This window comes from Myiozetetes cayanensis, unplaced genomic scaffold, assembly GCF_022539395.1.
Source record: "Myiozetetes cayanensis isolate MyiCay16 unplaced genomic scaffold, myiCay2020 scf27, whole genome shotgun sequence".
NCBI lineage: Eukaryota > Metazoa > Chordata > Aves > Passeriformes > Tyrannidae > Myiozetetes > Myiozetetes cayanensis.
This window is the reverse complement of record NW_026087488.1, coordinates 4486866-4505493: the sequence shown is the minus strand read 5'-3', so window position 1 is coordinate 4505493 and position 18628 is coordinate 4486866. Positions and strand designations below refer to the sequence as shown.

The 18628-nt window shown below is 45.8% G+C and overlaps 1 protein-coding gene across 4 annotated transcripts in view; it reads right to left on the bottom strand.

Moving 5' to 3' along the window:
• Positions 1–4731: 4731 nt before the first annotated feature.
• FAM222B (family with sequence similarity 222 member B) overlaps positions 4732–18628 on the bottom strand; it is a 36421-nt gene continuing 22524 nt past the window's right edge. For 2 of the 4 annotated variants that reach the window (XM_050321758.1, XM_050321759.1), the window contains exon 2: positions 4732–8966. In XM_050321758.1, the coding sequence (XP_050177715.1) occupies positions 7402–8949 (1548 nt within the window). In that variant the 5' untranslated portion in view covers positions 8950–8966 and the 3' untranslated portion in view covers positions 4732–7401. Of the gene's footprint in view, positions 8967–15216; positions 15345–15436; positions 18572–18628 lie in introns of those variants that run through there. The other 2 variants (XM_050321757.1, XM_050321756.1) reach the window with 2 other exon arrangements.

Sequence of the window (18628 nt, the reverse complement as noted above, 5' to 3'; positions counted from 1 at the left end):
ATTGGTGCCCAGTGCCAGGCCAAATCGGTGACTATTGCCAGTCCATTGCCAGCCCATTCTGGTGCCCAGTATCAGCCTGTACTGCTGCCCAGTGCCATCCCTGTATCAGTGTCCACTGCTAACCCATACTGGTGCCCAGTGCCAGCCCAAACTGGTGCTCAGTGCCAGTCCTTTCTGGTGCCCAGTATCAGCCCATACTGGTGCCCACTGCCAGCCCAAACTGGTGCCCAAGTATCACACTGTACTGGTGCCCAGTGCCATCCCTATATTACTGCCCAGTGCCAACCCAAACTGGTATCCAGTTCCAGCCCATCCCTGTGCCCAGTCCCAGCCCATCCCAGTGCCCAGTTCCAGCCCATCCCAGTGCACAGTATAAGCCTATATTGGTGCCCAGTCCCAGCCCATCCCTGTGCCCCGTGCTCGGCTCGGTGGCGCCGCCGCGCGGTGAGTGCAGGAACTGCTCCGTTACCGGAGGTTTCACCGCTGGGACCGAGCGATGACCGAGGGGAAGGGAAGGAGAGGGGAGCATCGGTCAGACACTGTTCATAGAGATTTATATTCTTATAATGTACATTAATAATTTATGTTTTATTATTATGTATTTTATGCTTATATTTTATTTCATAGTTAACATACACATTTCATATATAATCATTTTAAAATATTTTAAAATGTATTTATTATATAATTCTATATTAATACATTACACTAATATTATATAATAAATTACATATAATTATATCAATATAATGGCATTATAGAATATTTTAGTATTTATTATATAACTTTTATATTATATAACTTTTATATTATATAACTTTTTTATTTCTCTATTTACATATATTTTGGTTTTATTATACGTTTTATTAATATTTTATAAGTATTCATAAATTTTATTATTTTATTTCATATTTCTGTTTTTATATTTTTGTCTTTATCACATACATTTTATTTATATATTTTTATTTGTGTGTATATATATATATATATATATATACATATATATATATACACACACACACATAGCCACATATACACACAGAGAGTACAGGGTCTGCCCTGTCCCTCCTGCCAGGCCACATGCAGGGTGCTGTCAGCCCCTTGTGTCACACCATTTACCTTAAAATAAATAAAATGAAATCAAAATCCATGTATTATTTAGGAGCTAAAAGTTCCAGCTGCCGTGGGAAGCAATGCTGGAGGAAGCCTGGGCAGCGGCTCCTGGATTAGCTCAGGGAAAGCCCAGTGCCAGGAAACCAAGGAGGACAAAACCAACCCCAGGAGCTTCGGGATGGCCCCATCCCCACCTCATGGACCTACTTCCAACCCTCTGCTTTTTGGGGAGAGGGGTTGATTTTTCCCTTTCCCTTCCATCTCCAGCCGTAACTGTGGGCTTTGCCGTTGGGTGCCGCTCTGGCAGTTGTGGCACAGGCACCGGCGGGCACCGCGCTCCAGCTCCGCGTACCTGGGCACGTCTGGAAATGTCAGCCGGATCTTCGAGCACCTCTTAACCTTCTCGTGTTCCCAGGGAATGGGGGAGCCAATCCCCGGCAAAGCCTGGGCTGCAGAGCGGGAGGAGGAGATGCTCTTAATGCTCAAGGAGGAGAGGAAGACAAATTGATTTGCCACTAAATTTAGCCTCACGTATCGAGTTTAAAATAAACTTCCTGGAAAACTTGTTGGTTTGAAGGTTTATTCGGGAGGTACTTCAAAAGAGGCTCAAAACAGAGAGGAAAACCATATTAAATAGCCCAAAAATCAAGGGAGACCCCACCTGGAGGGCAGGGGCTGGACTTTTGCTTGTCTAAGACCCCAACCACAGTGGAGATGCCCTTATCTATCTAACCATCAAATCCTTTTGACACCTTTGGGGTGCAGACAGGGAGGATTTTTGGCAAAACCACTTCATCTGATCAGGCTGTAGAGCCCTGCTTTGTGCTGATTCTTGAGGCCTCTTCACCAAGACAACAAAACCAGACATTGACACTGTATAGGGAGAAAAATGTGAGTCAAATTTGCTTTGCACATAATTAAATAAAGACCCAGCCAGGCCCCCTCCCTCTCCAGCCCTTTGCCCCCCAGGACTGAGGGGTTTGAGGGCAGTGAAGGTTTACAAGGACTTACAGCAGTTTTTTCATGTTATTTCACTTCACTGTCAGTGCATTCCTCAGGCTTGCAGCCACCCCAGCAGAGTCAACGGGCTGTACCCAATTGCTCTGAAATTAACTTTAAACAGATAAAATACTCCAGTAATTTCATTGCAATTTGGCTCTGCTGAGCACCAAAGAGCATCCAAAAGGCAGCTCTTGCTGGAATACGTCCAACACGTGCTCCTCCAGCTCAGGCCTGAGGAGTTGGCAGCAACATGACCCTTTCCTTTGGTTCCTCCACTCCGGGAACCCCCCAGGACCCCACACTGAGCAGGACATTTTTTCCAGCTCCGATTTTTTGCAGCACCCACGGCATTGTTCCTTTCCGAACAGCCTCATCACGAGATGACAGAGCTGCTGGTGTTGCGGAGAACATCAGGGTGTTGCCCACCTTGGGTCAAAATTCTTGGAAGAAAACATTATTTGGCCCTAAAGGAAAAGTTTTAGAAGGCTGGATCTTACTTGAAGACTCCAGCTCAGCTGTGACTGTAGGTGAATCCTCAGCGGAAGCAGCAGCTGCTCACACCAAGTCCCTGATGGCTCGTTGTCCACAGATCTTTGCTCCAGTCAACAGGTCCAACTGGCTGCAGAGATGATGAGAAAGTCTCCTAAAAACTCCTTGCAGAAATGATTCTTCCTGTTGGGGGGATGGATGAAGAAACCAGATACTGAAGAAACTTCAAGTCAAACGAGAGGAGGATCCTGAAGCTCCAAGGGATGGAGCAGCTGTTCTCAGTGTTTCTGGATGCTGGAGCAGGATGTGGCAGCATCTGTAGGCAAACAGATGCTCAGTTTAGCTGGGCTAGGCTGCCTGGTTTAGCCCAAATTCTGTGAAAACCATGTGGGAACCAATTATTCATAGTATCTGGGGAACACTGGAAACAGTAGGAAAAGCGTTAGTTTGGCATCAGAGGGATTTTGACCCTCAGGTTTGCGGCGAGCGCAGGAGATGGGGTTTGAGTTGTGTCTTCCTGGGAGATGAAAGTGTAGATGAAAGTGTGGATATATCATCAGAGGAAAGGGGAAAAAAGCCCTCACAGCCTCTCTTCCAGAAGGGGTCTGCAAATGCCACAAATCCCCTTCAAAATTTTGTATTTAGGATTGCATAAATAATGAGTGGGTTATACAAACTGTTCAGTCAGCACTCGGCAGGGCAGTCTCTTCTAGCCCAGCTTTTGGAGCAGCCACACAAGACCTTTCCCACCACCAAAAAAAAGCAGAACTTCAGGGTGTGGGATAGCCTCAACCCTCACAGCCATCAAAAATATCCAAACTCACCTTGTAAGGACTTAAACCCCCTCCTTCACTCCTTCTCTTCCTCTATTTTAATTGTTATTTCAGCACCTTTCTGGCTCTGAGATTCTTTCACCTCTTCTGTTTTCCCAGACCTTCCTGATGTTCTCATTAGATAGGGCACCAGGCTCTGCCTGACGCATTCCTATCCCAGAAACCCATGGAGATCCCTCCCCAAATTCCCCTTTGGGACCCTGTGGCTCCAAGGCCATGCAAGCCCCACACACTCACACTGCATAAAACCAGCAGAAGGGGCAGAGGGACCAGGTCTTTTTTTTTTTTATTTTTTCTGTGGACAAAATAATAATAAAAAAAAATCGAGTTGATACCCGTGGCACATAAGTAGCAGCGTTTATCATCAGTCTGTGGTTTAATGAAATACAGCAGCAATTCCCAGTTCTCTCCAGCAAACATCTCTGTTTGGTTTCCACGGGAGCGGCCAAGGCCCCCAGAGACATCTCATATTGAAAGGCTTTAAGAAAATTCACAAGTGTCTTTATAAAATGTTAACTTTGGGCTGTAACAAACTGGGCTTGAGAGTGAGCAGCTTCAAAGCTTTTGCTCGAAACACAGGACACGGTGGAGACGGAAGATTCCCTGTGGAAGGGTTCACACCACGTTCATGTTTATCCCTCCCAGGATCTATCCAATGTGCACCTCGATGTTCTGAATTGCTGTGGGACTGGGAAGGAGAGGTGTCAGTGCTGAGGGAGGGTGAGTATCTCAGGAAACACCTGAGCCTTACTCATTCCTCAGGGAGCAGAGCCACTGTCTGCAAGCACCCAGGATCCAGCAGGGAACAGAGCCTTGTGCTGGAGCCAGAGGTCGGGAAGGCACCCATGGATGGAGAGACGGACAAGTGGAGCAGCAGTGTGAGCCCCAAAGGTTGGTGACACTGGTATGGGTGTCCCAAGAAAACTCAGGGAAGGAGCATCCCTGGCCTTTTGGTAACTCTTAGTTCTGCTCTGGGCACAGCGTGAAATAAAACCATGGGAGGTTTCTCCATGTTTCCAGGAGAGCAGGGCACAGCTCCTACCACACATGGCACCACCGGCCTCTGCTCGTGCCGTCCTGACCCTGGTGAGTGCCAGTGACATGGCCAGACCCCCACATGGCGTATCCCCCTTTGCTCCCAATGTTGTACCTGGGAATGAGGCAGGTCAGTGTTTGTTTCTCCTTAGGGATGCAGTGGGGAAGGAGAAGGATGGAGAGTCCATCGGCAACAGGGGCTGCTGCAGAGGTGGAAAGGGTTGGTTTAAAGAAAAATCTCACTCCCAGACCAACAGGAAAGGTTTCAGTATATTTTAATAGTAAAATGATTCTTATTTTTCAAGCAATGTCCCACCTGGATGAGTCTCAGCAGGATTTTTGCTTCCCGGTCCTGCTGCACCGGGGCAAAGCCTCGGAGGCCGTGGCTGTACCTGTGACTGCCCGTGCAGAACAGTCCCCAAAAACTCACAACGTGCTGCCAACACCAACAAACACCTCCCGGGCACCGCAACCACCACCACCACCACGGCACAGGACTCTGCTCAGGCTCTCGGGAGAAGAGCAGGAGTTAAAAATTAGCTTTTAATAACAGTCTGGGTTGAGATTTGGAGCAGGCTACAGAACAAAGGAGATGCCAAGGTTTTATTTAGTAAAAAGGTACGTACTCAGGTAGCAGAACACCTTACAGGGACTGACTGGGCAGGGAGGGGTGAGGTCAGAGCACAGCCCTCGCTGGGTTTGGGGAAGGGACGGGGAAGACGACGGGGTGACTGTAAGGGAAGCAGCTTCAGACTCAAACTCTGGCTCCAACAGAATGGATTCAGAAAAATATTGCATGAAAAGCCTCAGGATTTTCTTTCTTTCATAGATGTATATTTACCAGTTTTCACAAAGACTGCAGGAATACGATTATAAACAATAAATTAGGACTTCATGTTGCTATCATTTGGCATAACACAATCAGGCAATTTTTCCTTTTTAAATATAAGGCAACACAAGCCAACACATAATTTAATCCGTCTTTAGTCAAATTGCTTAACTTTGCTAAGGAGTTACCACTAAAGAACGGGTTATAGTACACTTAAAAGAATTTAAATAATGACATGATATAAGTGTACTAACTTACGCAAGGAGTCAGAAACGTACTCTGCTAAGCTTTGAAACCTAAATATTTGTTACAGCCCAGGACTACACGTCTAAATTAAAAAAATACAAATAAATGTTTTCTAATTTTCCCATTTACGAAAAACTTTTAAGAATCTCTAGCCAACTATGACGTCACTTCAAAACTTGTTATTTTTTTTTAATTTTTTTTTTTTTTTTTTTAAATTTTGTATGATGTCTTTTAAGATTTTTAAACCATGCTCGTTAAGGAAAGTTCAAGGAGCAAATACTTAAGGCTTTGTTTTTCCAAGGGCTGTGAGGGAGGCCAGTGGATGGCAGAGGCCAGTGGGTTCACCCATACACAATGCTACTCAAACCCACACTACCAGGCGACATTCATACAGAAATATTACACTTAAAAGTTACAGTGTAGAGCAATATTTTTTAGCCAGTGTACATAGAAAGAATCAATGCATTTATTTATTTTTTTTTTAGTTTTTTCTTTTTTTTTGTTTTAATTTCCAAACTTGACTGTGATCATTATGTTCAAGTATTAGTCTCGTTAACAGAGATGAGGAATTTTCTACTTACAATAAATTCGGCTGTTAAAAAGGAAAGGGATGTTTTGGTACACTGAGGAGAACACAATGCTGAGGTTACCCAGTAGTTAGTGTCCTACAGTCACTCAACTAGCTGCTGGAAGTGACGTGGGAAAGGAACAGAAGGAGTTAGGCACCGAGACCCTGGGAAAAAGGGATGTTATAAATAGCTTCGCTAATTCCCAGAGAGGAGAATTGTTCCATTAAATATGCTGGGGTGTTTTGATGGAGAAGAACATGGGACTGTTGGTCCCACAGTGGCTCGTGAGAGGAGCTTTGCTTCAAAATCAACCACCTCCCATCCTGCTGCCGCAACGGGGACAGGATGGAGCTGCATCTCCTCACCCTGACACTAATTCCAGCTCCCAGAGAAGTGGCTGAACCCTTTTTGGAGTTGTCAGTGGGTCTGGACTCCCTTCACATCAGGACAGCCAGACTCCTAGCAGCGAGGGGTTCAGACAAGGTTAGCTTTGACACTGGAGAAGGGGAGTGGGGAGGGGAAACACGATGAAAAAGAAAGGCAGCTCCCTGTGGCAGCCTTGCTGCCTTGTGTCCTTAACTCATCGTCCCCCTCCTCCACACCCTGTCCAGAAAACAAAAGTGTCGGAAAAATCTGCCAGAGACTTCTGACTTTGGACAAAGTCTAAATGATAAACGTGGGCAAGAAACAGCTGGAAAGCTTCTTCCTGTATTAATGCCTAAGTACATCCCCCTAGCTGTCTCTTTTCAGACGTAGGCTCTTTTTCAATTACACAGGCCTCTAGACAGTGCAAATGGTCAATGTTTAATGCATTAATGAAATGGGCTTTCGAGTTGAAAATAAGCCCTGCTCCCTGACAAAATTCTGTTGCTCTTAATCTTGGAGGAAATTGAGATGGAAATGGAAGCAGCTACACTACCTTGCTCTCACTGGAGCCGGTGAACAGATGCAACTGTGAAACCCTGCAGCAACTCAACCTCAGTCCAGCGAGGAGCTGCTCAGCAGAAGGCAAAAGCTGCACAAAGGGGATTCTGCGGTGAGGAAACAGCTGTGGCGTGAAGTAGTGTAATGAAATTCTTTGACACAAAAGGCATGTTAAATATTTGATGCATAAAGGAGAGAGAGAGAGAGAGATAACATGTAAGCAAAGCTCTTAAATATACAGTATGTCTTCTTCCAATGGTTACTATAATGATCACACAAGTTTGCAAGTTAAAAACGCCTTGCTTATTAATTAAAATTAAGACTAAAACCTATAATTTTTGTCTGTGAAAGTGACTGCAGCCTATCTATACCCTGGGTGTTGAATATGAAGATTTCGACTATCGGTTGGTTCAGGTGCTCGGTTCATGGGGGGCCGATGGACTTTTCCCAGCACGGCCATGCTCTGGTCTCGGAAGCAGGACTGCTGGAAGTCCCCGCTTAGGTAATCCATGGTCTGCATCACATTATTCTGGCTGGATGGGCCAGCTCCAGCTCTGTAATGAGTTCCTCCTGCACAATCCAGCGGCGCTCCCGCTGGCTGTCCCCCGTGGAAAGGCATGGCGAGGTCCTGGGACCCAGAGCTGTCACTGTTGGGCGTGGGCAGAATGTTATTCCAGATGGGCTGGAAATAGTGCCCATTGGTATATGGCAAGGGTCCCTGCAACCCGTTCACAGGCGGAGAAGGCGTTGGCTTCTCGATGGGGGGCTTCAAGCTGAACGACTGGCCCATGCACAGTTCTTGAGGGTAGTTGGAAGTTTTGCCAGGAAAACTCTGCCCTGCGATCTCTCTCTGAGGGTGCTTCCCTGCGAGTCCAGCAGGCCCAGCAGCATCCCCACACATTTGCTGCAGATGTGCAAGCTGGTGCTGGTTCCACGCAACCGATTTGATTTCGTTCTGGTAGGCGGGCGGCACCCTGTTAATATTGACCATGGGCACATTAACAGAGGCAGGAGGAATAGCAGCAGCAGCATGATCGACAGGGTTTACTACACAGGAAGGCATGGGTGTAGGGACATTGTGAGTAGATACCCTGGTACTTGCATTGATAAGCAGGTTGCGACTTATAGGGCTGGGGTTTGCAATCTGTCCCTCACACACTGAGGTAGTGCTAATGCCAGCTCTGGCCTGGCAGAACTGGTTAATCTGGTGCACAATGCTGCTCAGGTCCGGTGGCTGGTTCTGCTGCAGGGTGGCAGCCATAGAGAGGGGAATGGTTGAGGTAGACACGGTCACATTCGGCGGCGCATCTGCATCCGGCATCTTTCTGCTTCCATGTAAACCCGGCTGCAGCAGAGGATTCGGGGGGTGCTGCAGAGTCTGGTGTGCCATGGTCTGAGGGTGCTGCAAGCCCTGCGGCTGCTGCATGTTCTGCGGGTGCGGCAGCGCCTGCGGGATCCCCTGAGGGTGCGGTAAGCTTTGTGGCTGTGGAATACCCTGAGGGTGCTGCGGGATGCCCTGGGGGTGCGGCAAAGTCTGTGCATGCTGGAGAGCCTGCTGGCGAGCAAGCGCCTGGGGGTGGGTTAAAGTGCTTGGTGCAACGTAGGGCGTGGAAGGGGGGTTCATCATCGCTTCCGGCAGCAGGCGCGTGCGTGTCCCGTCAAAGTCTTTGATAATTCCTTTTGCTGGAGATTTGACTATGGCCAGGAGGCCCGTTTTTGTGGTGGCCTGAGATGGGTAGGGACTGTACCTCTGGCCCGAAGTATCAAGTCCGTTCACAGTACGGCGTATGTGTTTCCTCTGGGGAACCTTGACGCTGTTTGGAAAAATTTTTATAGTCAGGGGATTGTTGGCGACCTTCTTAGCATAAGCATCCAATTCTGCTGGGGTAGGATACTGTGCAGATCTCATTTTCTGTGTAGTGTCCCCTGTGGAGAAAGGAAATTCGTCAATTCTGGTAAGCAAGGGATCAACCCCAAGGCAAGACAGTCACACAGCAAGGGTAGAAAATCTCCAAGGAATCGAGAGGCAAGAAAACTTCATCTTCCCAGACCAGCGGGTCGTGCACCAGATGCCTCATTCCCTTTATTACCTGGTGACCAACACGAGCCCCAGTTCAGCTTAAGGCAAGACCTGCCCAGGGGAGCAAAACAAAAACCAATGTTCTCATCAGAGTATGTGTACAGTTGGACAAAAACAGGTACGTGCTGTAAACATCGGATTGTCTCCAGCTGAAATATTTCTCACAGTTTGTGGTGGTGAGCTGTGGTTTCTACTTCCCTAATTTAAGGCTGCCTCCCCACGGCTCTTCAAGCCATTCTCAGTATCTTTACTGTGTGATTCAAAATCAGAAAGTTATGAATTAAACATGAGCCCCCTGTAATCCTGAGGTGAGAACCAGACTGTGGTTGGCTGACCCTGGCTGGGCACCAGGTGCCCCCCAAAGCCATTCTTTCACTCCCTTCCTCAGTTGGGCAGGGAAGAGGAAACACAGCAAAAGGCTTGTGGATCATTATAAAGACAGGGAGAGATCACTCACAAACTACTGTCAGGGGCAGAACAGACCTGACTTGGGGAGAATTAGTTTAATTTATTACCAATCAAGTTAGAGTAGGGTAATGAGAAGTAAAACCAAATCCTAAAACTCCTTCACTCCACCCCTCCCTTCCTCCTGGGCTTAACTTTCCTTCAGGCATCCACTACTCCAGCATGGGGTCTTCCATGGGCTGCAGATGGATCTCTGCTCCCCTGTGAACCTCCACGGGCTGCAGGGGCAGAGGGGCCTCACCATGGTCTTCCCCACAGGCTGCATGGGAAGCTGGGAATCTCAGCTCCCGCACCTGGAGCACCTCCTCCCCCTCCTTCTTCATGCCCTGGGGGTCTGCAGAGCTGTTCCTCTCACATATTCTCATTTCTCTCTCCAGCTGCAGTTGTGCAGATTTTTCTCCCTTCTTAAATCTGTTATCCCAGAGCCTTGGCCAGCAGCAGGTCTGTTCTGGAGCCAGCTGGCATTGGCTCCATTGGACACGGGGGAATTTTCTAAGCAGCTTCTCACAGAAGCCTGTAGACCCCATCACCAAAATCTTGCCCTGCAAACTCAATACACATCAGAGCTTCAGCTGAAGCCTCCATTTACACCAGAGTCCTTTCCTAGGTGCAGACATCTGAAAGCACTTCGAGTGTCTTGTTGTCCATTAGGAGGCCCTTGTTGGTCCAAGCTCAGCAAGTGGAAGGAGGCTCATTATTTTATGGCTTGCAATTATTTCTTCAGCTGACTTTTCAGGGTGGCACCTTGCTAAGGACATGCCCATATCACACGGCAAAATGTGACTACCTCTCAAGATTAAACACATGCTACTCCCCAGACACAGACAAGAGGCTTCTGGAGACAGAGGTGTGGTTTCACTTCTTCTGATTTACCAGACACCTACCTGGCCCACAAGCTCAAACTACAACTTCAGAAATCTAGGGAAATGCTTGTGCCTCTTCTGCCATAATCACATTCCAAGCAGAGAGCTGGACTGTTTCTTACCACAGCTCCGTTGCCCAACTCCTATGGGACTACTGCTGGTTTTATAATCTTCAAATAATGGCTTGCAGCTTTGACAATCCCACTTTGCTTTTGCTTGAGTTTTTTACCCCCTCACCCTTGTGAACGATTTACTGGGAAAAAACACCCATCCTTTTTGCTACAATTTTCAGCATCCCCGTGGCATCTGCTGCTGTGCTGAGAGAACAGGGAACGTGGCAGCCCAAGAGCACCCCAGCCCCACATCTAGTCCTCTGACCCAAGGAAATCTAATGCTCCAGCAAAGAGCTTGCTGCTCCCAGGCAAACAGCCTTTCCTCTTGAAAATCCAGCTCTCATTCTTACAAGCAAATTGCCTCCAAAAGACTCTTGGATACATGAGTACCAGCCACCTCTCACTTTGCATCCTGCAGCTTCCAGTCGTCACAGGTGAGGGAGAGAAGCTCTGCTCTAAGAGCTCTCACTTTCAGAAAGAAAAGGTCAGAAAATGGAAAATAGGATGGAAACCAGAAGGAGGGGTAATTATAGAAATATTAAAAATATCTTTTGTGAAATAAGAAGCTTTAAGAGCAGTTTGTCTTACATCTCTAGCACAGCACGTACCACAGCGCTGATTATACTCGTACTCCCTGTGCTGTCCAGACACTGGCACATATCATCCCTTTCTCTTAATCAAAGGAAATATTAACCCAAACATCCTCTCTGTTCACATCCCCGTCCCTGCCCCTGCAGGCAGGTGGTTCGTATCTGCCCTTCTGAGTGAGCTGTTATGCTCCTAGCAGAGAGAGGAGCCTCCAAATGGCATCTGCCAGCACTGCCTTGCCTCAACAGCCAAGGCCTTCATGAACTCCCAACCTTTATTTTTAGCACTGCCCACACTCATCAAGGTCTGTTTCTTCCCCAAGAGATGACCCTGGCAACCCACCATGAACCAGAGAAGAAGCAAAGGACAAAGGAACCTGTCTGTGTTATGGTTTATAGTACACTTACAGCCATTGTCACATTCTATTTTCAGACAAAAAATTAAGCAGATACTTTAAGACAGCTTGGCCATCAAAACCTCCCATCCTGGTTTACATTTCCATAGGCAGATCATAAAATTAGGTGGTAAATACAAATACTGAACAGACATACTAAATAGTCTCTTATACAAGCATTCTGTTTTACAGAAATTGTGATGGAAACTTTCAGGAAGCAGCTAAAACATGGATGTTTGGACAGGCTGCATCTTTCAGTTAGACACATGCCACTAATCCCAAATTTGGAAGAACTCCTTCCTCTGACGAGAGAAAATAACCCCTCAGTTAAACTTAAATGACACCCCAACAACAAGTCTGGCATCCTACTGAAGGCAAACTATCTTTTAAATCCCTTGGATGGGATCTCCTGAACCCAACCACCATTTCAAACAGTGCCTGGTTTGTGTACAGGTAAGATGATGCTCCTTTTACTCCAGACTAACTCAGCTGTGCTACTCAGGCCTGAAGGTGATGTATTTCTGAGTGCCCCAATGTGATGCTTTAAATGTGCTTTGCTGGTAGTTTCACAGGCAAGATTCCATGACTTTAATAATTAAGGCAGTAAAATATTATAGGAGAAAGGCATTATGGAGTGAGCAAGAGTCTGAATATCCCATATAAATATCCTACAAACCAGAAAAGAACAATTAGTTCTGGTGCATGGAAAACCTGCAGGAACAGTCCGAAAGAAAATGCTGGTATTGGAATATCATCATTTGTGTGCAAGAATTCCAGATCAGGACATAATAAAATAATGAGGCGATGGCGGATGAAGAAGCTTCATTAGGAAAACAATGGGATGAGCTCCGGGAAGCTCCCTAGTGGTGAATGCAAGGCAGAATACTTTTATTGAAAAGTAATTATTTCATGTTTGTTATACGACAAAGCTGTGCCTGTGAGCAATTACCCCGATAAATTGGTGAGCTGCGAGTTCACACTCCCACTAATCCCGTGGCAACCAATTCCTCCGGTCACATTCCTGCACGTCTCACCGCTGGAGCTATTTTGGTCATGGAATGAGACAGACTTCCCTGCCTCACCTCAGCACTAATGTAACATCTTTTAAGTGCATTTCACATTAAGGCTTTAAAACCCACTGCTTTTAAAGCTGTCTATGGTTAAATTTTCATTAACATTAAACAAAATACAAAGAGGCCTCCAGGATTCCTACCCTAATGAGAGCACTAGGGTTGGGACCAGCCAAGAACAGCTGGGTCCATCTTTTGCATAAAAATCTCAATTTCAGCAGTTTCTCTACAGGCTTTACAGAAAGAGCCCTTACAAACCCCTCAATTTAGCTGAAGATCATGTGTTCAGTCCCAATCTGCTCTTCTCTGTCACGTTCCCCCCAACAAAATGCTCTCCAAGAAGCACCTTTTGCTTTATTTTGCACCACTGTCAAAAAAAATGACCCTTTTTCTCCCAGACCGTGTGGTACTGCCTCTGTATTCAATAGCAGCTGCAGACACAGCTCCAAAATTCCTGTCTCAATTATCCCAATTGACTGGTCAGGTTAACACTGGGAAGAAGGAAAAAATATCAATATGCAGTCAGTGAGAAATCCCCTGGGTGGATAAGGATGAATTTCAGGGTTAGCCTGAATTCAGGCTGAAATTCAACAAAAAATACTGAAATTGGCAGCCCTGTAATCATCAGTTTCTGAAGGAAAAAATATGTGCGTATTGATCTACCAAACTCCTACTGTACAGGCCACTGTTCAGAAAAAGCCTCTTGTTTGAGAGTGAATATAGAAAAAGAAGGTAATTGAGCTAATGTGGATTTTTAAGCACTAATAAAAAGTCTGATCCAGAAAACTACACTTAAAAATTATTAATACAAACACTGTAAGTCTGAAGAAACGCAATCTTGTGGAGTTCTGTGCCTCTTACAAAAGCAACAGCACTATTATTACAGCCCGTTTCCACCCCCCATCAAAAGTCACAAGTCACTGTTCATTAAGAAATGCTCATTAACTCAGCTTTCCCCTGGCCAGGGGCTGGGCTACTCATGCATATAAAGGCACGAGAGAAACACACCAATTAATCGTACCCACATCTGCAGTGGGGGTGAGCGAGGTCTGTACCAGCAGTTTCATCTTCCATCTAAATCAGAACAAACCCAACAGCTGAGCATTACCACTGCCAGCCCGTGCCTGCCAGCTACTTTATGTCCTAAATTCTTCTAAATGCAGTTCCCAGAGCTCTCCACTGAGCAGGACACAGCAATGCTCTCAGCACGGGGACCAGCAGATCTCCGGAACAGCATCGGGTACTATCAGGTGAGGAAAGTGCCCAACACGCCAGCATGTCACCCTGTAAAGCTGTAATTAGCAAATACCTGATTTATGCACAGCTGCCCTCACATGAACCTTGATGATTTGCTTTCAGAACCAAGCTTTGCCAAAGAGACTTCTTGTAATACACAGACCTGGGCACATTCTTACCCCACAGCCTTTGGAACGGGCACGTCAGCAATGCTGACGACGCTGGAAATGGGGAAGAGAAAGGAGGGGGATGCCCAGTTTCATGCCATCACCAGTCCTTTGGTGAGCAAAGAGTATTACTGTTGCTGAGTGGCATTACAATTACAAGCCCACGGAGTCAGCAGAAGTGCTGTGCAAGTGCTGTGGGGGAGCACCCGTGTACATGAACACTGTCAGTCACTTCTGGCAGGACCAGCAGCATGTCACCCTTAATTAATTGCAAAATTATCTTACCTATTTCCAGTAGCATCACTATATGAACAATTTAGCTACAACTGCACTGTAAATCACTTGGTTTTAAAGAGCAACGAGTCCATCAGCAAGGTGAGGGTAGAGAGATCTCCCAACGTACATTTCAAATGCAAGAGACAGGTCACAGCCCTAAGGACCAAGTACACAGATCTTACGCTGAAATCTTGGTAATTCTAAGTTTTTAGCCGAACAATCAAGGTGTAACTTCAGTGATAAAGAGACAGAGTAAGAGTTAAAAAAATATCTAGCCAGTAAACTTACATTCCCAAGTACAAGTTGTTCTTAAGAACACCAGCACAACTATGAAAAAAATGACTGAAGTTATCAAAAAAGAACTATCAGAGCACTCTGCAGATGTATTTTCAGAGGCACCAAAGAGACATCAGAAAGAAGACGGAAACTTTGAACTTTAGTAATTTGGAATAGCTCACTAATATTTGTAGTATAAGCCCCAGGTATGTAGAGCAAGAGCTGCTGACCTCAAAAGCTTTGCATTAGACTGATCCAACTTTTATCGGTGTCTACGAGTAATTACACAAAGGGAAGTGAAAAAGAGTGAGGAAAAAGTTGCGTTAAGAAGCAAATCAGCTGGCACACTTTTAGCACAAAACATTTTCAGCAAAGAGGCACAAATCTCAAAGGAACCTCACTTGCATTGCATCCTGCTGTGGTTAAAATTAACCTTTATAGAGCCAGGAACAGAGGAGAGCTTGCTGCACACACGTGAACCTCCACAGCCATTTCTCAGAGCCATTACGGATGGATGCCTTGAAGGCATAACAAAAGAAAGACTCTACATTAAACAGTTTTTCCACTGTATCCTAAATGTTTATGTCACAGCTATCCCAGAGCCAGATTTAACAGTTAACCACATCCTGCAGACAAAACGTCACTCACATTTCTGAAGTCCAGTGTTCATCTGCGTGTAAGAAAGAAGCTGAAAGGAGAGGTCGCCTGGTCCTGGCAGGCAGGCCAGCATGGCAGACAGGCACTAACACAACATGGGGCATTCACTCCTCTGCACACTGCAACAACAGAGAGACAATTCAAAGTTATAATACAAGGAGGAACAGAGAAAAGAAAGCGGCAAAGAGCCATCCCTGGGTGAAGGCCTGACCAAGCACAGATGAAACCGCTGCTCCAGTCCTTACTGCATCTCGTAACGGTAACGGAAACACTTCAAGAAGTGGGTCATCTGCAGGGTTAAAACCAAAGTAGCTGTCTCACTCTCCTCTGCTGCTTGACACACAGAGAATAATCCATAACTCTGCCCTCAAATTTCAAAGGTGGTTGTTATGAACGGTAAAAAAACCACCATCATTCATTTCACTACGCTGAAATGCACTGGCTGTCCACCAGGTATAGCCAAGGCAAGTCCTCTGGAGAAACCCTGTCAACTGCTCTTTTACATTTAATAAAAAGGCATGGCATGCATAAATTGAAGGCAAAGTATGCAGCACTCTGCCTTGTGGCAAGATTAAGCTGCATGCTACAGCTTGTAATTTCTGTGGTCCATTAGGCTGAAAGATGAATGGCTACAACTTCCTTCATTTCAGTGGAGACTCAATAACCCGCACGGTTCTGGGGCAGACAATGGCAAGATGTGCCTCCTGCACGAAGGGGCTGCAGAGGTGCCACCATCCTCTTCTGTTTGGTTCAGTATTTAGGAAATCAAACATCACAATGAACACATAGAGCACTAAAGCTCTTTATACAGAAACACTGCACAACTCCCTTCAAATCCCACCATCGCTGTACAAAGGGGGGATCCCAGCAACAAAGATAACTGAGGCTCCAAGTGTCCCAGCATTACTGGAATTATAGACAGAGATTTAAGTTGGAACAAGGCCTCTAGAGGCCACCTGGTCCAAACCCCTGCTCAAACTTCCCTGTCCTCAGCCAGTCACAACATTTCACAGAGTTCTGGGAAAGAGGGTGGAGGAGCCAAGCTGGGGAAATCAGTTGATTTCTCCTTGTCCTGATCTCCACAAGCATCAGTGCTGCTATACAAAGCAAAACATCCAAGGAGCTCCTGGAAAGGTGCTGGGACTTGTTACATGACCTCCAAAACACGGGAAGAGTTGAAAGATTCAAAAGTTGTAAGCTGATTTAATTTCAGTCATAGTTTCACAATTAAAACACAGCTAGGGAGGCATTCAAAGATCTAAAGGGGCACAGCAGAAAGCTCGAGCCTGACACGAGAAGCCGCGGCTGTCAAAACCTCTCAGAGGCCACTTCTGAAAGAGTCCCACTGCCAAGGATGGCACAATGAGAAACCTTTGGATGACACTGACACAACACCATCAGCGCTGTGTCCTGGACAGCACTGCCACCTTCACGCTCCAGAAACCTCCAACAGCAGAGTTCTGCAGGGACATTTTAAAGACTTTAATTTGAAACCTCACCTCAGACCACCACCACGAGTCAGCCCACCCGTGGAACACTTGCACCAGTGGAGGGAACAGCGAGGACTTAAAGCTTTCCTGCAGCACAGCAATTACTCACTGTGTACAGTTCATTAGCTCCATGTTTATGCATCTCCTCGGTTCAACACGCAAAGGTTGATTAAACCAACAGCCAAGAAATCTCATTCAAATATTAATTTATGAAAAGTTCTGCACCTTCACTGAGCGAGTGCTCTTAAAAGCTGACTGTGTGCGGCTGAGAGAGCCTCCTGGGTGCCACTGTGACTAATAAAAGTAGTCTTGGGCATTGAATGTCAGCCTGACAACTCCATGCTGTTGCCCATTCATCCTACCCAAACAGAGTAACACCAACTCAGTCCTATGAGAAGCTCACAACCACCTCACCAAGGTGCAGGACCCGATAGCGCAATCACCAACAGAACAAGTTTGTATCATTCTCCACTTCACTCCTAGGAGACAGCAACAATCTACACTGCCAGAAGTCCAAAATATGCAGTTGTAAAACCTTGTAAAATAAATCTAAATAAACCCGGATTTTTTTCTGATTCTCTGAAGGAGGTGGAACTCTTGGAGTCTTTCAGAAGATGCTCAGAAATGATGACTGAAGACCTGTCACATCCACAACATCAAGGAATTGCTTGAGGAACTGAAAAGTTGCTCGACCTTTATAGAGGAGATTAATTCGTGACTGTAAGTATGCAGCGTTCAGTGAAACTTTGCAAACAGCCCGTGGGCAGCAGTTTCTCATCCCAAATCATGCCCAGCAAGACCAAAAAGACAAAACAAGAATCCAGCTCCTTTTAATCAGAAGACAAAACCAATGTGAGTTGTCAGAGCTTTACCTGAGTAAGCAACAGAAACACCCACAGTCAGCAAGAAAAAAATAATAATTGTATTTTCCTTTTTTCCTCATTTCATCAACTTCAGAAGACTGGCAAAAACAAGACCTATTTCTCAGTGAAAAGCAGACAAACAAAATTAAAGAGCATTCACTGTAGACAGAAAAACAGATCACACTATTCCCATATTCACCTGAGCATCCACCTTTTACTCCAGCAACGTCTGACGCCAGCCCAGGATCACTTCCCGTCCCTGCACGAGCGAGGGAGGTCGGTGTCTAAAACGTTATTTGATTGATGGCAAGTTTGTGTGCAGCCCTGAAGGAGCACCGCTGCTCTCTGACTGAAGGAGCAGCATTTCTGACAGCAAGATGTGGGGAGGGTTTGCTCACCTGCTCCATCATTAACGCTCATTAGAGCCTGAACACTGTGACGCTCTGAGAAAGCCTCTTGCTGAAGTGCCCCAGCGAGGTGCACACAGCAATAAACAGGATAATGGCACATTAGGAGAGAGAACAAGTGATTAAGAGTGGTCACAGCATTCACCTCAGAATAGCCAGGCTCCTGTTCTATGACAGCAGCGTTTCCTTGAAGGTCAAAACATGTATTTACAGAAGCTTTAGCTCCAGTACTGAGAGCAGTGTTTCAGAGAGAGCTATAAAGGCAAGTTGTTCCCACAGGCAGATAATCATTTTAGGTAATGCCAAAGGTCCATAAAAGACTGGGGTGGCAATAATAATTTTAAAGGAAATACTGGACTTACAAAAATAATTTTAAGTAGAAGCATAAAATCGCTCTTTTAGCTTGATTTGCAGTAACCAAATTGATGACATCTAGGTCACTGCTGAGCATTAAAAAAAGAAATTCAGACTTGTGTAGAAGTGCTGACCATAACTCTCTCACTGAATTTCATATTATAATTAAAATCCTGCTTCAAATTTTGTTCTCTGTGAAATCAATACAGGTTTTCAAAATTGAGATCTCAGTACTTGAAAACAAAAGCATGTGAAATATCTTCACAAGTACCCTATTCATTTTTTTTGT